The sequence below is a fragment of the Thamnophis elegans genome, chromosome 5 (assembly GCF_009769535.1).
Source record: "Thamnophis elegans isolate rThaEle1 chromosome 5, rThaEle1.pri, whole genome shotgun sequence".
NCBI classification, from domain to species: domain Eukaryota; kingdom Metazoa; phylum Chordata; class Lepidosauria; order Squamata; family Colubridae; genus Thamnophis; species Thamnophis elegans.
Window position 1 is genome coordinate 8,282,611 of NC_045545.1, and position 26,305 is coordinate 8,308,915.

General features: G+C 41.0%; 1 protein-coding gene across 2 annotated transcripts in view; it reads right to left on the reverse strand.

The window, feature by feature from the left end:
* Positions 1 to 4,236: 4,236 nt before the first annotated feature.
* The window catches only part of CNN3 (calponin 3), a 40,680-nt gene continuing 18,611 nt past the window's right edge, over positions 4,237 to 26,305 (reverse strand). The window contains exons 2-8 of one of the 2 annotated variants that reach the window (XM_032218120.1): positions 14,057 to 14,178; positions 13,407 to 13,473; positions 12,306 to 12,443; positions 9,676 to 9,792; positions 7,930 to 8,076; positions 5,142 to 5,396; positions 4,237 to 4,879 (exon numbers count right to left, since the gene is read on the reverse strand). In XM_032218120.1, coding sequence (XP_032074011.1) covers positions 4,862 to 4,879; positions 5,142 to 5,396; positions 7,930 to 8,076; positions 9,676 to 9,792; positions 12,306 to 12,443; positions 13,407 to 13,473; positions 14,057 to 14,178 — 864 coding nt within the window. In that variant the 3' untranslated portion in view covers positions 4,237 to 4,861. Of the gene's footprint in view, positions 5,397 to 7,929; positions 8,077 to 9,675; positions 9,793 to 12,305; positions 12,444 to 13,406; positions 13,474 to 14,056; positions 14,179 to 26,305 lie in introns of both variants that reach the window. The other variant, XM_032218119.1, reaches the window with a different exon arrangement.

Genomic DNA, 26,305 nt, shown 5'->3' on the forward strand with positions numbered 1-26,305 from the left:
CTCTAGTGTCCGTTTTGTATATTTCATTTAGATCTGTGGTATCAATTCTTAACTACATCGCCAAAAAGACTACACATCTGTTCCAGCGTCACAAGTTCCACTCGCTCTTATTTCAGTTGAAATGTTGCATCGAGAGGCAGGGATTGTGTTGCTACACAAGTTCTGCAGTTTCCTCCGACACAGTAACTTTGTAACTTTAATAAAATTTGTATGCCGCCCACTCCCAGGGGACTCTGGGCGGCTCACAACAAAGCAAAGACATAAAATATTAAAAATACAATTATTTAAAACAAAATCACCATTCAGTCACGTGGGGCTGGAATATTACTCAACAGCCCCAGGCCTGCCGGAACAGCCAGGTCTTAGTCGCTTTACGGAAGGCCGGGAGAGTGGTAAGGGTCCGGATCTCCGTGGGTAGTTCGTTCCATAAGGCCGGCGCAGCTACAGAGAAGGCCCTCCCTCGGGGGGCCGCCAGCCGGCATTGTCCGGTCGACGGCACCCGGAGGAGGCCCAACCTGTGTGATCTTATTGGTTGTTGGGAGGTAAATGGCAGGAGGCGGTCTCTCAGGTAACCAGGTCCAGTACCATGTAGGGCTTTTAAAAGTAACGACTAGCACCTTGAAGCGGGTCCGGAGACCGATGGGGAGCCAGTGCAGCTCGCGACCATGCAGCTCGCGCCAGTGGCTCAGCAACCATTTTATTCTACTAAAGAATGCATTGGGAGATCAAGATGGTTTTTTTAAAATGACCATATAGGTTTATTTTTTAATTGCACATCCTTTGTGAAGAGCAGCTCAGAAGGAACCCTGGTTTTCTTTTCAGACATCCCAAAAATGAAAACTATAAGTCAGAGGTTTTTAATGTTAAAAACCAAGAATGTATATTGCACCTCCCCAGAATCATTTGTTTGGCGAGATGGGCAGATATATAAATTGGACAAATTTAATTAAGAGAGCCTATAGAAAATTTAACCACTTTGCTGTAAATTATATGAACAGAGAGATTGCAAGGGGAGGATCGTGTGCTTTAATATCACAAAGGTAATACGTTTACTCATATGCCTTTTTTCTGAGTATTTAGATGTAACTCTGCACAGGTAGTCCTTGATTTATCATCGGTCACTTAGAGACTGTTCAAAGTCACGACAGACCTCGCCAGGACTTACAACCTGGTTCCAAAGTTCTGGTGGATGTGCCCCCCCATGTCAGGCACTCGACAACTGGTCCGTGTTTTATATTTTTGCCGAAAACCGGCATCACTTGATTTTTGGCAAAAATGGCCTGCAGGGGACAGTGAGATATATAGCAGGCTCTATTATGGTTCTAAGTTGGAAGACTTTCTGTACTTAACTATTCATTTCAACTTGATCATATCCTAATTCTCAAGGCTACGAGAGTGACACAATATGAATCTAGAATAGGCAGCCGTTCTAATGTTTCTAAGGATCATAAGTGTGTTGGAACAGCAACATCTTTGGAGAGTATGGGATTTCAAGCCTTTGGCTACATACAAGCTTAAAAAAACACTAGTAGTACATAAAACTGATGACTTGATGCTGACTATCAGTAACAATGTTCTTAAAGACAGGCCTGGCAACAGCAAAGAGTGGTGGGATTTGTGGTTGGGAAGACCCCTTGAGTTGTCCACCTCAAATATGTACAGTGTTTACAATTACTTGGATTCTAAAGTTTGATTTGGAAGAAAATGTCCTTGTCAAAACTTGTTATGCGGCAAGTAGAATCAAGACGATTGTGCAATCATTTCTTAAGCCTCTATTCATTGAAAAGGAATGTGTTCTAAGACACTGCAGAAGCACCAGAAACTGCAGAATTGCAAAATATAGTGTAGATATGTATATCTGCTGAGCACACATTGAAGACACTGTAGGAATGCCTAGGTTAGGAGCTTGCCTCCTTGTGTATTGTAAAAATTCTTTTAATAAAATAAATGTTAACCTGGTATGATACCAAGGATGTTTTTTACCAGAAGGTCATGCGACCCTTGGTGACCCCAAAGTCACTTATAGAAAATAGAAGGATGGATGACTGAAGTTCTCTGAAATAAATCCTTGGGTTAGCAGTTTTCAGATATCATGAAAGCATTGTCTGTTACATAAATGTTTTAGAACAAGTGATGCTATTTACTTAACCCCACACTTAGGCAAATGACATAAATTGAAGGAAACGACAAAGTTAGATTTTAATACACACACAGAGTTAACTTATATATAGCCTTCCTATGACTTTTTCATTATGCTGAAGTTTTACTATATTTGGAAGCGTATCTGACCACCAGTGGCAAGGAGGGTGATAAACTGGAAAAAAAAATACAATCTGTTGGCTTTTAATAAACGGGTAATTTCTGACACGCACCCAACAGCCATTTTGTGAGGGTCCCACAAGTATGCTTTCATAAATCCAATCCACTCCTCCCAACAGATTGACAATTTCCCCCCCCTTGGACAATCTGTCAGCCTCTGCTTTGCTGCTGCTTCGGCTGCCATTGAAACGGGGAGGGGGGGCATGGTATTTGGAAAGGGAATCGTTATGTGCTGGAGGAAGATTCTAGACGCTGACCTGACCATCTCATTGCGCATGCGGAGGAAGGGAGTTTCCCGCCAAGGTTAACTGTCCAGCATTCCATCCTGGTGATGTTTTTTGAAGATATCTCCCACCTGACAGTTGGGTGAATTATAATTGGACTATGGACTGGGGTGCCAAGGGGAGGGGATTGAATTATACATGATATTCTTTGCTTTCGCGCCTAATTAACCAGATTCAGCTTAGCTTCGCTACTTTTCATTTGTAATTAGTAAAAGTGCACTTAATTTCAAACAAATGGAGTTGAGTGGTTTCTTTCCTGATTATTAAATGAAGTCGCACCTGACAATATCTGATAAATAAAATATAAAGTCTGAAGGGGATTGATAGAATTTTCTTCAAATCCTGTATGAAAGATGGGTTTATAGATCTGTGTGAGTCGAATCTGATTTGATTTGGAGAAAAGATACTTATTTGCCCACAAAATACCTTCATATGTCACTGGAAAAAAACTGATTTGGAATGCCCAGGGTATCAAAATTGCCCTTGAATTAAAGTTTTGAAGTAGGTATTTGCATCCCCTTAGTACTTTGTGTAGAAATTCTGGGATGTTAGTTTCAAATTTTCAATATAATAGGCAAGCTAAAAAAAAATTACCAATCGAATCCAATAAAATGTGTCTTCTATTAAACCTGCAATTGACCCCATCGGAGAAATCCTTTGGTAGCAATAGAAAATGGCATTATAAAGTTTGATAGTGTGGCCCAGGGGTGGTTTCTGGCCAGCGTTACTCCCAGTTCGCTCGTGCGCCCGCTTCGCTGTGCACGCATGCGCAGTTCAATGAAAATTGTTCCATGCATGTGCAGAACTAAAAGAAAAGACAGTGTCGACCGGAGAACCAGTTTGGAGGCCTGCCCAGCCTGGGTCGCTGCCGGTTCTATGACGCAGATCGGCACACCACTACTGGTTTGGCCAAACCAGTAGGAACCCACCTCTGGTGTGGCCTCTACATCCAATATTAGTAGAAAAACTATTTTTTTTAAAGAAGTGATTGAACTAGCAATAGTTAGACTTATATACCGCTTCATAGGGCTTTCAGCCCTCTCTAAGCGGTTTACAGAGTCAGCATATTGCCTCCACAGTCTGGGTCCTCATTTCACCCACCTCAGAAGGATGGAAGGCTGAGTCAACCTTGAGCCGGTGAGATTTGAACCGCTGAACTGCAGATAACAGTCAGCTGAAGTGGCCTGCAGTACTGCACCCTAACTACTGCGCCACCTCGGGTACTATCTTCTAATAGGCAAAATTGACATCTTAATCAGCAGCAATATTAGTTAAATAGAATCCTATTTCAGTGTTGCGCTTCTAACAACGTAGAGTTTCTATTTTTCTAGTTTTCAGGTTGAGCATCTGTTACTGTAGGCCAGGGATGTCAAAATGGTGGCCCACAATCCGGATGAATCACACGCAGGCCCCGCCTACCCCAACTCTGTGAAGGGAAAAAAACATTGTGAAACGTCACGTGACGGCAACGTGATGCCGCGGGTTTGACGCCCATAATATAGGCAGTTGCCTTTTACTACTTTGTTATAATTTTACTTAATTTGATTTTGAAGTTGCTTGTCTCCATATGACTCCTTGATGACTTCTGTCACTAGAATTTGTCTTTTTTTTTTAATAATACATGTTCTACGTCTTCAAGAAAACAACATTTATTTATAAAAAATACAACAAGATCAGTTGATGATGAGAAATGTGGCAATAAATACAATTCAAAGGAAAGGCAATTCTACATGGATATATTATGGCACAGGAAACAAAGTCAATGACCTTCAAAATGTAAAGATTTTTGTGGGCTCAGAACTTAATACTAGTTCCTTTCTAAAAAAAAACAAAAAAAGAAAGCTTTTCCTAGAATGTCGGTGAATTTAGACATTGTGATGAAACATACACAACCACAAATGCACATTTATTATTTCTATTATGACTTCAGGAGATAAGCAAGCAAGTACAAAACCAACATTTTTTAAACTATTAAACTAAAACCTTTATTTTGATGGTATGGGTCCAGAATTAAATTTATGAATAAAAAGCATTTAACAGTCTTCCACAGACTGGAGCTGCAAATAATGAAAAAAAAAATTAAAGGAAAAGCTTGGTATAGTATGCAAAATGCCTATTTCAGGACAAGATTGTAAAAAAAAAAAAAATGCATAGTTCCTTATTATTAAAAGACTTGGCTGTAATACGAGAAGTTCCCTTTCACAGTATTCCTTTTTACTTCATATGCTGTTATTGGTTATGCTGCAGACCGCAAAATGTTACAGCATTAAAGGCAACTAGAGAAGAAAAACAGGGCAGAGAAAGGAAAAAAGGAATGTTATGTAAGGCAGTATTTCCTTAAGTACATGAAGCATAATGTGTAAAGGATGGGTAACAATTCCACAAGGCTAGTTTCGTTTTTTCTTGAATAAAATAATAAACTAATACTGGGCTTTTGAGGCAAACCTAGTAATCAATGCCATGGTCACTGTATTGACCGTGGTAATCTCTTTGATATTCATCTTGGTACTCCCCGTGATAGTCATCTGGATATTCTACCTGATAATCGCTATCACTGATTTCTGATCCATTAGTTCCTGTTCCTTGGCTTCCATTATGAATGACCGGTTCGGTTGGCGCAGCACAATATTTAGGATCATACACTTGCCGTCCAAGCCCATACACACTCATCCCCTTCTGTGAGGCCACTTTGTTGGTGCCCATCTGTAGTGAAATTGTAGTGTTGTCAATGGGCTGTAATGTGACCTTCTGGTCATAGATGTCTCGCCTTGTTCCTGGTGCAGGCATCCCTGCCTAAAAAACAAACAAACAGAATATTTCAGGGATTATAGCAGTGGTGGGTTTCAAAAATTGTTGGAACCTACTCTGTGGGTGTGGCCTCCTTTGTGGGAGTGGCTTGCCACCCATGTGACTGGATGGGAGTGGCTTGCTGCCCGTGTGACTGGATAGGAATGGCTTGCCGCCCATGTGACCGGATATGAAATTATGAATTAGTACTTAGGTCGGTCCAAGTAGCCAATTCAGAAGTTAGTGGTTAGAAGCAATCGTAAAGCAAGATATGGAATTAAAACCAGAAATATTTTGTTGGCTATTTGAAAGGGAGTATAATATATATTTAATTTTACACATGTTAGCAGCTGCTGGAATTGTGTTTGCACAACGGTGGAAAAACAGATATGTAAATGAATAAATATTACAATGTGCAGGAATAAATAAATTGACAATTAAAATCAAGAGGGCTTTGAATACTTTTTCACGTGGGATTTGTTTTAGCAATTGCTAACTAATGGAAACAGAAATTAGAAATCCAAAAGTATGAAAGAAAATACCAATTATGTAAGGAAAGGTCCCTAAAATGTATAAGGAAATATTACTAGATCATTATTAATGCGTAGATAACTGTGGGACATTACATACCCAACAGTGGTGGTTTCAAAAAAATTTGGAACCTCTTCTGTAGGTGTGGCCTGCTTTCCGGGTCCACTGGTGGAACCTCTTCTAACCGGTTCGGTAAATTTGACGAACCAGTTCTACCGAATAGGTGCAAACTGGTAGGAACCCACCTCTGGATTATAGTAACTACTAGCAATATAGTTAGTACTTAAGACTGTCCACTTAATGTTTGTTTATTTGAATTAATGATGGCCCCAGAAAGGGAGCTTTACAGGCTTCTCTTAACAATCGCAAAATGTTGCACATCATCACTTTCCTGGTCCCATGATCACAATCCAAGTGCCTGGCAAACATGTTGGCACTTCTGATTGGTTGCCAAGCACCCTGTGATCATATTGATTGTCATTTGTAAACTTCTCTGGTTTCCCCAGAATGCCAATGTAAGTTGCTGCCACTTGCCAAGGAGATTTTCTCTTGTCTCTGGGGGCTGGCTGAAAACCTCCATGCCAAATCCAAGCAGCCACAGAGCTGAAATCCTACAGGATGATCTTCTTCTTTCAGCCAGCCCTCAGAGAGAATTGAGCTGAAATCTTAAGCAAGATTTTTAGTCCTTGACTGGAGAGGCAGCATGTTAAAAGTAAGGAACGTGGGTGCTTCTGGATGAGGGAAGCCCAGCTAAGGACGTACACAAATTTCTGCATTTGGGCTGAAAATCCTGCTTGATTGGTGGGAGGATTTTCAGATGCAGAGGGGAGATGCAAGGTGGTAAGGTAAGGCAGGTGAGATGCTTCTGGAGGGTGGAGAAGGCCTTGATCCAGTGCAGGTTGTACATGAATTGTTCCTGCTTGGGCTAAAAGTTCTGCTTAGGTTTCAGCAGGAGGTTTTTCAACTCCTGAGAGGAGAAATACAAGCGGCCTGTGACAGAAGTCTCCCACCTTCACAAGGCATAACACGTTACTTACCTGGGACTCCGCTTAACAATCTGCAAGATCACTTAATGACCAAAACAGGGAATGCTGAGATTGTGGTCAATGAGTGAAGCAATTATGTGACATCTTATTTTTAATGTGACTGAGATTTGGAGCCCCAGTTGTAAGTTGAGGACTATAGTGGTACCTCGGGGTACTCTACTGCTTCAAAACTCGCTGGATTTGGTATTCAACACATTTTGATGCGAAAATGTCCCAGTACTCATTGTTTGTTTGGTACTTGACACACTATGATCGGAAGAGGTGGGATGGCTGCTGAGAACGGACATGAAGTTGGCCATGCCTAGAAGGTCATTGAAAAAGGAAGCAGCGGAAAGAGGGCGAATAGGAAGTCAGCCATGCTGGAAAGGCCACTGACATAGGAAGAGGGACAGTTCAAAGAGTCATGCAGTAAATCACATGGTTTGTTTGGTGCTCATTTTTAGTACCCATCACACAGTGGTAGGTTTCAAAAAATTTTGGAACCTCTTCTGTAGGTGTGGCCTGCTTTCTGGGTCCACTGGTGGAACCTCTTCTAACCTGTTCGGTAGATTTGACGAACCGGTTCTACCAAACTGGTGTGAACCGGTAGGAACCCACCTTTGTCATCACACCACCAGAAACCAATTAACAACAAGTACCAAGGTACCACTGTGTCTTTAAATAGTACAACTAGGATCCATGTGAAATACCACAAAACTAAAGTTCATTAAACAGTGCTGTTTAATAGCTCTACACAGAACATGGGGAAACTAACTTGTTAGGACTCTTGTTACTTAACAAGTCCTTAACAGAATAATGTAAAGAATACAAAGAAAAGCCTTCAGAATATCCTGCTTTTCCCCAAGATTTAACTGAAGGATAAAAAACGCAGTGAGACTAAACCAGAGTCAGTCCTTTCCAATAATTAGACTATTAAATACAGAAGGTTTGGAAATCTAGATCACAGAGTAGACATTCCTTACCTGACTGGCTCCTTTATTAGTCCCCATCTGCAGGCTAATTGTTGTCTGGTCAAATGGCTTGTCTGTTTGCATCTTTGGATCATAGAGATGTCTCCTAGTTCCATAAGCTGTCATTCCTGCCTGGCTGGCACATTTGTTAGTCCCCATCTACAATCAATCAGAGAATACAATTTAAAAGAAAACAAAATTCCCAAAATGTTTGTTGTGATAGGTACAGTGGTTGGTTGCAGGCAGTATGCCCTGGTACGGGCGTACTAGAGCCAGCCCGGAGCACTGGATAACGCTCTGGTACGGTGCTCCGGAGGGCCCACCTGCCCGCCCGAGCTCCTTACCTGTGTTTTAAAGCTTCTGCGCTGCCACGCACACACATGGCATGTACAGTGCCTGCACAAAGCTTTGCGGAGCTGGAGCATTGCGGAGTGTCACGAAGGTACTAAGACGCATCTGTGTGCTGCGCGCATGTGAACCCCAAAATCCCACTCCTGGCTGGCCCCGCCCACTCTGCCCCTCGCCTCCCACCTTGCCTCCCCCCTCCCCTCCCAGGAGTCTCCACACAGCCAGTTCATCATGCCAACTCAGAGAGGGGGGAATGGGACTATTGGAGGTTCCAGAAGTCCAGAAACGGGCCTGTTTCTGGGCCTCCAGAAGCCGGGGGAAGCAGTTTTCGCCCCCATGAAGGTTCGAGGAAAGCCTCCAGAGCCTGGGGAAGGTGAAAAGCACCTCCCCTCCCTGGCGCCATGGTACAGGAGGCTGACTAGGCCACGATCATCCAGCAACAGGACAGCGAACCGTTGCTACAATTTTTGAAGCACACCCCTGTACTTTGATAATATCTATACATCTGATACAAAGCAAAAGCCATGTTGGACTAGTCAACTGTCTCCTTGTGAACACAGGATACATTTTCTGCTCTCCCCACCCTCCCGGTCCCAATATTATTATTATATCTTATGCAGAGAAGAGCCGAGTGGTTAAATGCAGCACTGCAGGCTACTTCAGCTGACTGCAGTTCTGCAGTTCGGCTGTTCAAATCTCACCGGCTCAGGGTTGACTCAGCCTTCCATCCTTCCAAGGTGGGTAAAATGAGGACCCGGATTGTTGTTGGGGGCAATATGCTGACTCTGTAAACCGCTTAGAGGGGGCTGAAAGCCCTATGAAGCGGTATATAAGTCTAACTGCTATTGCTATTGCTATTGCAAAAAGTCTAATATCTGGTAAACATGATTGTAAATGCAACTAGCATAAGGAATAAGCTTGAGGAAGAGGAGGAAGCAACAACCAAGAAAACAGTTCAGATGACAGAGAGTTGAGTCTAGAGCAGAAATTCAATTCAAGAAAGTGCCTCAGAAATGACCCCTAGTTCTCATGAAGATAACGGGGATGGGGGACTTGCAAGATTCTATTACTGTAATTTTATAGTAATAGTAACATTAACATCCATAACTTTGGATTCCTAATCTCATCTAGAAGGGCTAGTAACAAATAAAATAGCCTATGCTGGAATAAATCGCTGTGGCTTCTACCTTCTGAGCTGAAGAATCTACCTGGAGCACCTTTTTTTATAAAAAAAAGTTGCCTTATTGCCAAGTATGGTCTAAAAGTAGCTCATGATGGAACTATTGGGAAACTGTTCCGTGATAATATCAATCTCATTACTTTTTGGGGGCTACGTTATAAATCTTAGGCCATTACATGCCAAAAGCTTTCTCTGCATATTAATTTAGTACCTTTACCCTTGTTGCTTACCTGCAAACCTATCACACTTTGTCCAGCTTTGAGTTTTCCGGCATCAAAACTTCTGGCTTGTTTTTCTGCATATTTAACGCCAATATCAATTGTAGTGTGGAATCCCTTGGTTTTTGCCTAGATGTAAGTTAAAATTACACTTAGTACTTCTTGTACCAATAAGAGAGAATATTTGTAGTTGAAGTGAGGCATCTTTCCTAGAAAACTTTTTTATTTTCCATTTTCATAGCATATAATCACATGTATACTATTACATAGTCAATATCATGTTGTATTATTAAGTAATTGCATCAATTCATCTTACCATCAACTACCAAAGGGGGAAAAAAACCAGTTATTGGCTCTTCTGCTCTCCATACACCATATTTATACCTTATCCGATACTTTCTTCCCCCTCTCTCCTCCCCCTTTCTACATCCTTTCTTCCCTCCATCATTTTCTACTCTACTTCCCCTTCCTTTCTCCTTCTCCTCTCTCCCCTTACCACTCCTCCTTATACACCTCATCTTCCCCCCTTCCCCCTCTCTCCTATCCCTCTCTTCCTATCTTTCTTCTCTCCTCTACTTCCGACTCTTCTATATCCTGTCTTCCCTCCATCATTTTCTACTCTATCCTTTCTCCTTCTCCTCTCTCCCCTTACCACTCCTCCTTATACACCTCATCTTCCCCCTTCACCCTCTCTCCTATCCCTCTCTTCCTATCTTTCTTCTCTCCTCTGCTTCCCACTCTTCCTCTAATTCACTTGGTGTATTTCAGCTTCTGAGCAAACTCCCTTTTGCGTTGATGGTATTTATAATTCCATTTCAATATACATAGAAAATGAGGCATCTTTAGTGCTCTGAGCTTGTTTAATTGCGTACGTTTCATTACTCAAACTAGTCAAAATCATCAGTGCTATGGTAGTAAGGAGTGGGGCTTGCTCTCAGATTATATTGTCCAATACCCGAAACAAAGGTATTGTTTACTTTTTGATTGTTGGTCTAATGTTAATGTTGATTAACTTCAGGCCAACAATCATGTAGTAAACAATATCCAAATCAAGGAACTTCCAAATATGCTAACAGTAAAGAGCCCAACCCAAGAACCTCCAAGGCCTCTCCCACCAACACTGACAGGACAAGCCACTAGAACATAAACTGAGAGCAAAACCCATGCCATACTAGCACTGATGTTGTTATCTAGTTTGGGTAAAGGAATGTCTGCAAGAAAATAACCAAGCTCAGAGAGCATCAGGGATCCCCTTAGTATTTCTTTTTTTTTTCAATCTATTTTTTATTTTTAAACATTAAAAAAAACAATATTAAAAAAAATGATCTCATCCATTACATACAGCATGTCGTTTGGTTACAAGTGTTTTTGCATCCATATTCTCAAATGCATTTACAATCACAGATTTTTCATCTAGTATAACTAAATACCTCACTTTCATTGTACAATGTATATTCAATTACAATTAATATTATTTTTTTCAATAAACCCAATTCCCTTACATTCTTGATTGTCTCTTTAATAACAGTATACCTTTATATAATCACAGATCCCAATATGAAAGAGATTTACCAACCATTTATATTTGTATATCACTGTTTTCAATTATGCATAATTCCACCAATCAACTATCGAGTATGCTTATGTTCATTATTGTCCTTGTACATCATACGTTCAAACAAAGATGTTACTCCTTCATTTTTCAACAAGGTATTCTAGTCACTTCATATATATACCAATTTTTAATTACTTCCTTATTAAAATTATTTATCAACAAGATATCTTTGTAATATATTCTTAGGGTTATACATTATATCACCAATCCTCTATCAAGTATACATAAATTCATTGTTATCCATTTTAAAACAAAAAGTTCTAAAATATTCAATTCATATATGTATCAGTTTTTCATTGTATCATTGTTAATCTATTTCACAGCAAGATCCCCTTAGTATTTCTTGCACTTTTCTCTGATTACTTATTGTTAAGATACAACTATCCAACATAGTGGTGATGAATTATGGCATAAATTAAGGCATCGTGCAAATGTCTCCCACACCTCCTAGTCGCACAACAGAAAGTAAGTAAAGCATGGAATTTGTATGATTGTCAGCCTCTGTGAAAGAATTAAGGTTTGCAATGTTTATTCAAAATCAATGATCAGATCTTTGATTTGACATTTTGACCCATTGCTTTGTTGACGTTACATAGTAAGGTAATGACCTTTGGGCAGGCAAATTAATGGGATTCATTAATTTAATTCTTAAGGCAGCCATAATACAAATTCACTTCATTTCATTTCATTTCTTAAATTTATAGGCTGTCCAATCCCGGAGGACTCCGCGTGGCTTACAACGAAAGAAGAAGAAGAAGAAAAAGCAAAATAAATAAAGAAATAGTTTAAAATTCACAACACACATACGTTGTAATCGGGGCTGGGCCTTAACACTAAGGTCAACAGCCCCAGGCCTGCCGGAACAGCCAGGTTTTAACGGCTTTCCTGAACTCAAACTATGAAATTCATGGGCATACCTGTTTTATCATTTCTTTAGGTAACAAATGATGTGAACCAATGTTATAAGGTTTGTTATTTACTAAGGATGGTAAATTGTGCGTTGGACTCCATGGATCAATGTACTTACCAAGCCTGCAAGGGCCACCAATGATGTTTGAACTTGGGTCATATTTCCATTCTCAAAGAGATCATTTGCTTCGAAAATATCATGTGGTTTCATGCCATATTGTTGTATAGCCTTGATAAAATTTCCAATGTTCTCCAGCTAAAAACAAATGCAGGAAGTCACACTTTTACGACTTGTTACAGTTTGTTTACTTAAAAGTGGAGCTATACATTACTTGGAACCTGTAATTGTGGAGGGCTATTGTTTGAGAAAATAAATCAGGTGGAATTCACATCGATGGGGAGGAATGCTACCTTGCCAGCAACCTCCTTCAATTCACTGTTCTGGCTCTTTTTAATGAGAGTTATGATTTAGGTGCATATATTTGTAAATAAGATGTTTTTAATTGAGGAAAATAGTACTTAAATGACGCTTGCATATGGAGCAGAACAGAAAACAGGAAGAGAATATTTCAGTGACTAACATGGCATCAGAACAGTGTGATTTTATTTTATTCAACTTCGATCTTGAAGTGCCCAGCTATATGATCCTATAATATTTATACTATTGTTGCAAAAAATAATTTTGCTTCAGCATCTGTTGCATTTGAATGTTTGCTTTGTTGGATGTGGGTATTCATCCATTTAATTTTTCCTGGTACATATAATGTGAACAATCATTTCCTTTAAAAAAATGGGATAAAAAATAAGAAGGTGCAGTTATTGATTTTCATTCTTGTATTACTAAAGGACTCTGCCATTTGGAAAGTCAGTGCATGGTATCAGATTCCTTCAGCTATAAAAATTTAGAGAAAAACTGCCAAGAGATAGAAATTTCTCCAATCCCAAGAAAGCTTTTAACAAAACTTCTGCTTCTCTGATTTCTCTTAAGAACTATCCTCCTCCTTCCTTTTCCATTTGCAGGAAATATATGTACAGGGATGATACCTTCTAAAATTAGTAATCCTGTCGCACAAACATTGGTGTTTTACAGAAGTTAATACTGTAAACCATTTGTGGTTCCTGAAAAACAAGCCTCTTTTTGAAAACCGCTGGCCATTAACATTTATTCATTGCAATTCTCCTTAAAGAAAAGACAAATAAAAAATAAACCATAGCTTACCTGATGCCAGTTTAACTTGGACTGGTTTATTTTCTTTATTGATCCTGGGTGAAGTTTGTTGATAAGCCTGAAAAAGTGACGAAGCAAAGGGCGTTTTTCTATTTTCAAAGCCATAATCTATTTTATTAATCCCACTATCAAAGGGGTTTTATGTTTCCTTCATATAAGAAAATGATCAAGCTGCATAAGTTTCATATTTTCCATGGACTAAGCTAACTTATAATTTTGTTCAACCATTACACTGCATTTTCCTGTATGCAAAATATAAGAAGTTTCTTGAAGTTCCAGTTTTTAAAAACCTGACATGAAAATTATAGGGTATTTCAGTAACAGGCAAGCTTATTTCATAGAGAACAAAAAATGCACAAAATGTTGATAATGTTGATTCAGCTGAAGAGACGGTTATAAAGGAGAACTATATTTTGTTGTTTCTACAGAGTTATTTTGGTAGGTTCAGTTCTTCAAACCTGCACTGTCAACAATTATGTAATATACACATCTCTAGAAAGCATGTATAGCCTTTCTAAGACAGAGGCATGTGTACGTAACGTTTTAAAAATGGAAACTATAAATTTTGATCTACGCCCAACAGCTGGTGTTTTAGGCTTAAACAGATCTACATGAAGGAGAATTTTAAAAGCATTGCTTACTCGCATAGTATAATGCCATCCTTTAAGCCCAGCTGGAAATTTGGGCCAATGCTCATGCCAGTAACTTCTTCAATCCAGCTGCGGAGATCTTCTTCTACCTGTGGATCATATTTCAAAGCAATCTACAAAACAGAAGGGGGAAAAAAAGAATTAATGTCTCTTCTCTAAATTTAATTATTTTCCCATTTGCTTAAGCAATTATAGGTTTATAGGTTTTTTTTATAGGTTTTATTGGGATTTATATGCCGCCCTTTTCCCTGAGGGGACTCAGGGCGGCTTACAACCACAGGGGAGGGGAAGTGCAAGGTCAAAACAAACACTTTGTGAACAAAAGAAAAATAATAAAACACAACTTTCATTCAGCAATCAAACACTCGGGCGGGTAATTGGAAGCCTATCCCCAGGCCTGCTGGGAGAGCCAGATCTTGAGGGCTGCGCGGAAGGTCTGGATCGTGGTGAGGGTGCGGATCTCCATGGGGAGCTCGTTCCATAGGGTCGGGGCAGCAACAGAAAAGGCTCTCCTCCGTGTGGTCGCCAGTCGACATTGACTGGCAGATGGAATTCGGAGGAGGCCCAGTCTGTGCAATCTGATTGGTCGATTTAGGGAGGTAATCGGCAGAAGGCGGTCTCTCAAGTACCCAGATCCACTACCATGGAGTGCTTTAAAGATGGTCATCATTATCCTGAAGCGCACCCGGAGACCAACAGGCAGCCAGTGCAGCTCGCAGAGGACAGGTGTAACGTGGGCGAATCGAGGTGCGCCCACTATCACTCGCGCGGCTGCATTTTGGACTAGCTGTAGTCGCCGGATGCACTTCAGGGGCAACCCCATGTAGAGCCCATTGCAGTATTCCAGTCTAGAGATCACAAGGGCTCGAGTGACTGTTGTGAGGGCCCCCCGATCTAGGTAGGGCCGCAACTGGCGGACCAGGCGAACCTGGGCAAATGCCCCCCTGGTCACAGCTGACAGCTGATGGTCAAAAGTCAGCTGTGGATCCAGGAGGACTCCTAAGTTGCGGACCCTATCTGAGGGGTATAAAATTTGACCCCCCAGCCTAAGCGTTGGTGTATTAGCCAAATTATTGGGGGGGAAACACAACAGCCACTCGGTCTTATCCGGGTTGAGCACCAGTTTGTTAGCACTCATCCAGTCCTTAACGGCCTCCAGACCCCGGTTCATCACGTCCACCGCTTCATTGAGTTGGCACGGGGCGGACAGATACAATTGCGTATCGTCCGCATATTGATGGTATTTTATCCCGTGCCTCCGAATGATCTCGCCCAGCGGTTTCATGTATATGTTAAATAGTAGGGGGGATAGGACCGAACCCTGAGGTACTCCACATGTTAGGGGCCTCAGGGACGATCTCTGCCCCCCTACTAACACCGACTGCGACCTGTCCGAGAGGTAGGAGGAGAACCACCGCAAAACAGTGCCTCCCACTCCCACCTCCCGCAGTCGTCGCAGAAGGATACCATGGTCGATGGTATCGAAAGCCGCTGAGAGGTCAAGGAGAACCAGGATGGACGCATAGCCTCCATCTCTGGCCCTCCAGAGATCATCGGTCAATGCGACCAAAGCGGTTTCTGTGCTGTAACCAGGTCTGAAGCCGGACTGGAAGGGGTCAAGATAACTAGCTTCCTCCAAGGCCCGTCGAAGCTGAAAGGCCACCACCTTCTCAACAACCTTCCCAATAAAGGGAAGGTTGGAGACAGGACGAAAGTTGTTTAAGATGGCTGGATCTAATGATGGTTTCTTTAGGAGGGGTCTCACCACCGCCGTTTTGAGCGCGGCGGGGAAGTGCCCCTCCCGAAGGGAGGCGGTGACAACCGCCTGGATCCAGCCATGTGTCACCTCCCTGCTGTTGGCCACCAGCCAGGAGGGACACGGGTCCAGAATACAAGTGGAGGCACTTACAGCTCGGATGGCCTTGTCCACATCCCCAGAGGCAACTTCCTGGAACTCAACCCAGAACTGATGTGGCAAATGATCCTCCTGTGTCTCAGCTGGATCTACTGCGGTGGAGTCCAAGTCCGATCGAAACCGAGCTACTTTGTCCGCCAAGAATTGAGCATAATCCTCAGCCCTACCCTGCAAGGGGTCTCCCGCATCCCTCCTATTAAGGAGGGAGCGGGTTATCCTGAACAGGGCGGCTGGGCGTGACTCGGCGGACGCAACCAAGGAAGAAATATATGATCTTTTTGCAGTTCTTAATGCTCGGACATAGTCCTTGGTGCAGGTAGTTAAGAGTGCTCGGTTTGCCTCGGACCTATCGGACCTCCACTGGTGCTCTAGGCATCTCCTCCGGCGTTTCTTCTCCCGGAGTTCCTCGGTAAACCAGGGAACTCTCCGGGATCCACTGACCCGGAGGGGCCGTAGTGGCGCCCCCTTTTGTGGATAGATGTTGTTTTAAGCATTAATTTTATTAATCTGTATAAAAATAAATGTGTAATTATCTCTAAAGTTTATTTTTTTACTAAATTATGAATTAAACTAATGGATATTTTAGAATTTATGTGATTTTCTTCTAAGAGTTTAAAACACATCATTCTTCCTTGCACTTCATTCTTAATCAGGCTTTCTAGACTGTATGGCAATTATGTCTGCATTATGATGATATAAACTCTTCTGAATATACCCAGAGGAACCTATCACAAGCAAGCATGACTAACAAACATATATGGCTTTGCTTGTGGGGTATTTAGCTTAATGTGCAAAACCAGAGGCTCTGATCCATTCCTCTTACCAAGGCAAAAGCATCTGTCTGATTCTCAAGAGGTTGTAGGAGTACCATCCTCAAATAAAATGAAATAAAAACCACTATCAAATGAAATCCATATATGTTCTTACTATGGCTTTGAAGAGTTGATGGCGTGCATAAATCAGAAGTTGCTATTTGGATAAGCAATTCCACCCTTCAGCTGAATTAAATTAATGACAAATATCTGCCATTCTGTTGCTATGTAAGACTCTTAGCCTAACTTCAAAAACCTCTGTTTTTCTACATAGAAACAATGGGAAGAGAGTCACATATTGAGACTGGAGCAATAGACTCAACCAAGGTCATCCATTCCTGCAGAAAATACTCAAAGCCGATTGGCTGAGCCATCTGACTGCTCCCTATAAAAGGACTGGCTCTCAGACAGGTCAGCGCTAGATCTGTAACATAGTTTGCTGAATAAAGGGCTGTTGTTGTCATTGAAGCCTGAGTCCTGTCTCATATGTTCACCCTATCTAACAGAGAGAAAACAACAGATGATTAAAAAGCATTCAGGCATTAAGATGGGTGTGTGTTGTGGCCCAGCAGGGGCCATTGGAGCTGCCACCAGACTCCGATAGCGAGGGGCCCTATGAGTCGCCTTTGGAGGATGTGGAGGACCCTGGATAGGGTTCCGACTCCGAGCAGGGCGCAGAGAGGCTGGTTGGCCACCAGGAGGTGCCTGAGCCTTGGACCAGTGGGGAGGAGACAAGGGAGAGTGATCCGGACGTCAGCAGTGAGTTGTTCCTAGATGCCCGGCACCGGAGAGCTAAAAGGCGTAAGGAACAGTTACGCAGTTACAGGAGGTAATTGCACTCAGCTGGTGATCATTAGGCTCCTCTCCAGACTATAAAAGGACTGCTTGTGCACACGCCCCTTTTGCAGAAGTCAACGCATTAACTAATGTTGGAGAACAGTATTGTGAGCTAGGCAGGCTGGATTGCTGCCAAGGCTTATCTGTGCCGTTTTGCTGCCAAGGACCTGTCTGTCTATTAATAAATTCCATAAAGTATCTTTGGCTTGGAGTGCTTTGGTGTGGAACAAGGGGGGTCAGAACAGGTATGTATCAAAAACAGAGTGGAAATGTGTGATCCCTTTCCAATGACTATCAAGGCAGTGCTCGGAAGGGAAAAAGTAATCACCCACAATTCTAGAATATAGATTTTAGAACCGTGATGGTAAACCTATGGGACGTGTGCCACAGGTGGCGCGCAGAGCCTTTTTTTAAGCATGCGAGGCGTTGCCCTGTCAGCTCCAGCATGGATGCACGCGCTGGCCCACTGATTTCTACCTTCATTTTTGGCTATTTTTCACCCTTCCCTGAAGCCTCCGGAGGGCAAAAACCGGCCCAAAATGGAACCTGGAAATCCATTCCCGAATTTCTGGTTTGTGAGTTGGGCTGTTTTTCACCCTCCAGAGGCTTCATGCATGCACGGAGGCGGACGCATAGAATTATGGCTGTGGGCACACATGCGTACGACGCCCCCTGCTTTTGGCACACGATAGCAAAAAGGTTAGCGATCACTGCTCTAGAGTCAACGTTTATCTGAGTTCAACCACATTTGAGAGCAATACAGTGTTATTGTATTTAGAAAAAAATTATCCCTTTCAACACTTTCAGAGATGAGGAAACGAAGCAGAGGCTAAATAATATTACAGAACTTTGACCTAAACATCTGCTTTATATTGATTGAAAATGGACAAAAGATGGTTATTGGCTAAGAATTTAAGGAGCACTGTAATAATGATTTGCCTTCCTGGCTACCAGGATCATTACAATACGCTAAGGAAAGGCACCGTAGCAGGCAGCAAAAAATTAAAAAAAAACAAAAACAGAAGGAAAACAATTAAATCACATCCTGCGGTACAAAACTAGGCCCAGAACACAGCAGGTTTTCAATAAGTAAAACAAACAAACTGCTGCACAATGGATTCAGCAAGATAAAAGGAATGGTCACAAAATATAATAGACCTTTTGAAGGACTTTCTATTTCTGGCAATAATGTAGGAGACCATTTTGAAAAGTGAAAAATATATATATATACCTGCCAAATGCAATAAAAATGTCACTGCAAACCACTGTGAGAATCAAATACTGTTCCAAACATCACAACTGAATATCATGACTGTTAGGAAGTTGTGATGGCTTAAGATTGGTATTTTTTTTTCCTACAGCTGGTGCAGGGGTGGGTTTCTCGTCCCGTTCCAACTGGTTCAGTTGGAACGGGGCCGCCAGCGTCCTCGTGCACGCACGCAGTGCACGCATGCGTACTAGCGTCTGTGTGATGATCCAGCTGCTCCTGGAGGATCACGCAGGCGCTGTATGCGTCCTGCGCATGCGTGGAAGCGCAGAACTCGTCAAAATCGGGTAAGAAACGCGGGCGGGTGGACCCTTCGGCGTTCCCGGAAGTTATTTACTTCCGGGTTCGCCGACCAACCGGTTCGCGGGGACCGCCGCCAACCGTCTGAAACCCACCCCTGAGCTGGTGAAAAGTTGGATTAAGCAAATCAGAAGATCCTCTAATGGGTTCACAGATAGGGTGGTTGCTTTTAATTAATAAGAATCGGGCACAGCGTATCTATCGCACTGGGGAAAAAAACCTTTCAATTTAATTAAGATTTTTGCTATCCCGCCTTGAAATTATCATAAATTAAAATGCACGTCCTTAATTTAATGCACAACTGAGGTACGTGCATAATAGCAATCAACACCTTTTGCTCTTGGCAACTTACTCCCAGTTGAGATGCTTTCTCCACGGCAAACTAAAAAGTTTGAATTTAGATTTATGGCCACTGTCTAAGCAAAAAAAAAAAAAATTCAATTAAAATGTTAAGTAATCAAAGAGCTGTCATACTTGAGCTTCTTGATAACAAAATCTCTTCCTCAGTGAACTGCACAGACAAAATGGATTTTCACTGGAGCCAAGAAGAAAGCTTTTACTTCTCCACTACTCAAGATTTCTGTGGGAGTAAATTACAGCCACGCCATTATACTCAAAACATTTCATTATAACTGTACCCTCCTATATTTTGCGTAATACAAGCCGGCCAGTTGTTCATATTTAAGTTCCACAAGTAATTCTGTTCGTATTTATTGCATTCTCTACAGTTGATCTTGAACTCACTTTCTCTTTTAAAGGGAATCATTACCAGCCTTTTCTCTACATGCACAGATATGGGACAAAAACAGTCAGTGAATACCGAAAGGGTGAATATAGAAACTAAAAAGCTGCATTCATGGTCAATGAATCTCTGTTTCTGTCTTGAGGGTAATACAGAACCTTACTGTATTACTGTATTATTACTGTAATTCTTTTATAAATCGATTTCTTAAAAATAAAATACTTTGAGCTCATTTTTTATCAGCTTGGAATCTTTTTAATAAAGTTTTTTTTTAAATAAAGTTTTTTTAATAAACAGAGCTAAAAGAGAATGTCAACACAAGAGGCATTTTGAAGGAGATTAATTCTACACTGAAGACCACAAAGAGCAATATTTTCATCCGGTTAGTAGTAAAGCAAACCCAATAATCAATTCTATCCATAGTTATTTACTTAACGTATTTTTCGGAGTGTAAGACGCACATTTTTTCCTCAAAAAAGAGGCTGAAAATCTGGGTGCGTCTTATACATCGAATACAGCATTTTTTTGCCTCCTGAAGCCCCCTGCCCCTTCACCAAAATGGCCATGCATACACTTATGGAGGCTTTCAGAGAGCTCCTGGGGGCTGGGGAGGGCAGAAATGAGCAAAAAATGGGGCATTTCCCTCCCCCCGCCCCCAGCAGCACTCTATAAGCCTCTATAAGACTAAGCATGCTTTTTATTTTTGACAATTTTTTGCTCATTTTTGGCCCCCACACCCTCTCAGGAGCACTCTGCAAGCCCCCCCCCCAAGGCTATGCCTTTTTTTAAAAAAAACCAGGGCTGTTTTCATGAAAAATGGGCCATTTTTGGGTGGTTTGCAAAGTGTAAAAACTTTTTTTTCCCTTTTGGAAAACTCTTTAACTGATTGAAGAGAATTACATTGATCAAGTGCTGTGCCAGCAGAAACACCTACCTATCTACTGTATTTCTCTCTCTTTCTCTCTCTCTATCCGTCTACCTACCTACACACACACTCTACCTACCTATGGTATTTCTCTCTCTCTATCCCTTTATCTACCTACCTAACTACGCTCTCCCCCTACCTATCTACTGCATTTCTCTCTCTCTCTATTTCTCTCTATCCCTCTACCTACCAAACTACCTACTCTCTTTCTCTCTCTACCTACTTATGTACTGTATTTCTCTCTATCTCTTTCTATTTCTCTCTCTATCCGTCTACCTACCAACCTAACTACACACACTCTCCCTCCCTCCCTCCCTACTGTATTTCTCTATTATTTTTTTCTCTCTCTGTATCCCTTTATCTACCTACCTAACTACTCTCTCTCTCTCCCTACCTACCTACTGTATTTCTCTCTCTTTCTCTCTCTCTATCCCTCTATCTACCCACCTACTTTTTTAAAAAATTTGCTTCTTCAAAACCTTTGTGCATCTTATACCCTGGTGCATCTTATACTCGGAAAAATATGGTACATATTCTCCTACCTATTGGGGAAATCATTTTTTTCAATATTCATGTTGCTAGTTTGGTATGCATATGAATTTCAATATTTTCATTATGGAACAAAATGCTTATTAGATGAGATGCGTTTTATTACCAGTGTTCCAGCAACAGCAGCAACAATAACAGCAATAACAGTAGCTTAGTAAACCTGTATGCCATCTGATTCTCAATGTCTTTAGGTGGCTCATAACTATCCAATTACAATAAAATGAATTAAACATAAAAAACAAAGAGAACAATGCTGAGTTAAACATATGGAAATACGATCAAAAGCTGCAAATATGACTTAGCCGAGATGGCTAAAATATCGCCATATCTTAAAGATCACTCAAATGAGAGATATAAACGAGACTGGAAAAAATGGATTGACTATATACAAAATAAATACAGGACCAAGAAATTCCAGTTAGCCTATGCTTAAGATCAGAAATGATTTAAATTGTTTAAAGTTAGTTCAGCAAGAAGAAGCTAAGGTCAATGTAGAATGTCATTAATTTCTTTATTTCTTTTTTCTCAATAGATTTTAGACTGTGTTTGTTAAAAATCCATACCGTGTACGGGTTCTGGGAAGTCGGGGGGGGGAAGGAGGAGGGGGGTTGGGGGGGAGGGGGAGGGAGGGAGGGGTATACATTAGACAAGAATTTGGTGGTAAACTAGAACTATTTTGACACACAAAAAATTGTATTTCGATGTCTTACTGATTGAGGAATGATGAAATGTTTGTTTTAAAAGAAATAAAACTTTTGAACTGAAAAAAAAAGCTGCAAATATGTATTTTAATTTTATATACGATTTCTTTGTTTTCTACAATATTGCTGAAATGTTTTTAAAGGATTTTAAAACATCCTTTATATAGTATATACATAGTAATTCCAATATCAGACATTCTCCATGTATACATTAGAGGCTTAGGAGCCTCAAATAATTGTTTGGGCGTAAGATGTGTTTTTTATTATTATTAAACTGCTGCTTTGTCTCTGAAATTACAACATAACATCCAAATCATCCATTCCCATTAGGCTCATCATGCCTTTAGATACTCCTTTGCTGTTTTGACATGTTGTTATGTCATGACAACATATATTCTAAATTTCTCAATACTTGTTCCACCTAACTCAATTTTTTTTTCCAAATATATTATTTGTCATAACCAATATACGGATGCTTATATACACGCACAAGATCTTTAAAAAAAAATAATTATACTGGAATTTAAGTATATTCCCAGATATACAGAATGGATGCAATCATGGTACGTTATCAAGAAGCTTAATCTGCAAATAAGAAATATAGTATGGGATTACGTCAAGAGGATGACATATTTATTCGTGATTCAGCATAAGATGGAAAATGAGGGGAAAGTTCCATCAATAAATTAGTGAATGTCTCTCCCAAATGGCATTCCAATTTATGGGTTGCTTACATGCCGTATTTCTATGGGAGGGAGGGAGCAAAATCTGAAATTCTATTTTTCATTGCTTTCAAATCTTATGATTGCAACAACACACATAAAGTATTTCAAAGCATGTTGTCTATGTACAGTGGTGGGATTCAGCCAGTTCGCACCTATTTGGGAGAACCGGTTGGTAATTTTCTAAGCAGTTCGGAGAACCAGTTCTTGGAGGAAATCTCATTTTGGTTTTTTCCACTTTACAGGGCTAATCCTGTAAGGAAGGCAGGAAGGAAACATTCTGGTGTTGTTTCTAGCCTAATCTTTATTGCCCTGCTTACAGAAACTGCCTCTCCAGTTAACCCTTATTACCATTGTAACAACTAAGGCGAAGCGCCCATCGACCTGAGTGACATTGACTTGGCCACGCTCACATGATCACATGACCACCGAGCCCCGCCTACCCAGCTGGTCATTAGGGCAGAGAACTGGTTGGTAAATTATTTGAATCCCACCACTGTATATGTATAGCGAATATATTGAGAAGAAGGGAAGTGGAATGAAACAGATCTCCCTGATTCCTATTGTATCCTGTGAAAGTCTGAAAAAGGCTCTGTTTGGATATTGTTGTACATATGCAACAAGAGAAGGTGCAATTTTGGTGGCCAAAGATCAATTTTAAAATTGAGGGGGGTAGGAGTACACGCTCTATATGGGCATAGCTTCAGGGATCATTAGAGGGGAGGGGAGATTCCTTTTGCGACAGACCTATTTTTAGGCACCCACTATATGTCTCCAATAAGTTTCTTCTCAACATGGCGGAAAATTTCACTGCCGGTTTTCCACATAATTAAAGTGTGATTTGAGGTTGAAAGAAAAAAGTACATAGGACCACAGGCTGCTCACTCCAATTTCACACAATTGGCAAACAGAACAAGCAAGATATACCATGCTGTAGACATAGTCCTATTTCTCTCTCCTCTGTGAAGGTCTGAGTAGAGGTAACAAGTATAAAGTATTTCTCAGACAACTGAGAATATTTGCAATGTCTGAAAGTACTAGATCAACAAATTCTAAGCTTATTTTGTCTTCAGTGCTAACAAACTAGGAAAAATTAACAAACATGTTTCTTTTAAGAGTCTTCAAGAGTTATGCAGGGACTGCTATTCAATTACTTTTCACACAAAATTAGAACAGACTATCTGTTTGCAGAATTATATTTAATTGAAACCATACTCGTTTCTATTCAGTTTAGACTTAATGACTGTCATTCTGCAATGGATCCAAATTTCAAAACAATGGTGTTTAAATGCCTATCAAAAAGTAGTACACATATACTAAGCAGGGACAATGATAGAAATTTTTTGATAACTTCAACAGGTAGCGTGGAGATACGATTTAAGCTGAAGCCCTTGTAGATGTAATTATTGTGACATGATTGTATTGTTATAAAAGAAAAGCAAAATAAATCTTCATGAGGTCCTTGGTGCTTTCTCAATTTGTTTTTTTCTTGCAGACTTTTCATTGCTCAACTAGGTAACATCATCAGTGCTAGAAGAATGGGGTTTGCTCTCTGTCATAGAGCAAACTGCATTCCCTTCTAGCACTGATGATGATACCTGGTGGGTAATGAAATATCTGCAAGAAAACAAGCAAGCTCAGAGAGCACCAAGGAGCACTCAACTTAATTCAGAGCTACAAATATTCTCTTCTATTGAAATCCACAAAATTCTACTTTATTATTGGCAACGTCACAGATGAGATCCAACTGTCCTGCTGTAGTCAGCATATTTTGTTAATCTTCTCATTACAAAAAGTACCATATTTTTTGGAGTATAAGATGCACCAAGGTTTTGAAGAGGCAAATTAAAAAAAGTAGGTAGGTAGATAGATAGAGGGATAGAGAGGGAGAAATACAGTAGGGAGGGAGGGAGAGAAAGAGAGTAGTTAGGTAGGTAGGTAGATAGATAAAGGGTGAGAGAGAGAGAGAGAGAGAGAGAGAGAGAGAAAGAAATAGAGAGAGAGAAATAGAGAGAGAGAAATACAGTGGGTAGGTAGGAAGAGAGAGAGAGTGTAGATAGGTAGGTAGAGGGATAGAGAGAGAAATAGAGAGAGAGAGAAATTCAGTAGATAGGTAGGGAGAGAGAGTAGGTAGGTAGGTAGGTAGGTAGATAGATAGATAAGGGGATAGAAGAGAGAGAGAGAAATATATATAGAGAGAAATACAGTAGGGAGGGAGGGAGGGAGGGAGAGAGAGTAGTTAGGTGTGTAGGTAGATAAAGGGATAGAGAGAGAAGTACAGTAGGTAGGTAGGGAGAGAGTGAGTATGCGTAGGTAGGTACAGGGATAGAAAGAGATAAATAGAGATAGATACAAATACAGCAGATAGGAAGGTGTTTCTGCTGGCACAGCACTTGATCAATGTAATTCTTATCAATCAGTTAAAGAGTTTTCCAAAAGAAAAAAAAGTTTTTGCACTCTGTAAACCTCCCAAAAATGGGCCCGTTTTTTTTTTTTTTTAAAAAAGGCATGAATAGTCTGGGGGGGGCACTTGCAGAGTGCTCCTGGGGAGTGGGGAGGGGCAAAAATGAGCAAAAAACGGCTTGTTTTTTGTCAAACATTTTTTGCATGCATAGCCTTATGGAGACTTACAGAGTGCTGCTGGGCAGGCAAAAGACGGCCCGTTTTTTGCTCATTTCTGCCCTTCCCAGCCCCCAGGAGCTTTCTGAAAGCCTCCATAAGGGTATGCACGGCCATTTTGGTGAAGGGGCGGGGCTTTGGGAGGCAAAAATGCTGTATTCGATGTATAAGACACACCCAGATTTTCAGCCTTTTTTTTTTTTTAGGAAAAAAAGTGCGTGTTAATACGCTAAAAAATACGGTAAACTCTTAAATTCAGCTCTTAAACCTGAATTCCTAGTGACAAGCTGGGTATGTCCAACTTGTGTTCTTGGCAACAACATGGAAGTGTTTAAGCACTAACTTTTTCCAGGATTCTTCTAGTCTACAGCCCTGAATTGATGGCGGTATTAACCAAGTCAAAGTTTTCTTCACTTATTTCAAGATCAGCCAACCCAAACCATGAAATCAAAACCACCTAGGAAATCTTCTAATCCAGGGATCACCAACCATTCGGACTTCAGGGACCACTAAATTCATAATTTTAAATCCCATGGACCATTAATATGATCTGCCTAATGACCGGCTGGGTGGGCGTGGTTAGGTGGTCATGTGACTTGGTGGGTGCGGCCAACTCGGTGTCACTCATGTCGAAGGGTGCCTCGCTGGCCTCAACTCAGAGCCGAGGTGGCGCAGTGGTTAGGGTGCAGTACTGCAGGCCACTTCAACTGACTGTTATCTGCAGTTCAGCGGTTCAAATCTCACCGGCTCAAGGTTAAAGTTTTGATTATTAGGGGGGAAACACAGGATATAGTCAAATAAAGGAGGGATAAGAATAACAACGTATATATAGATATGGGTATAATATAAGG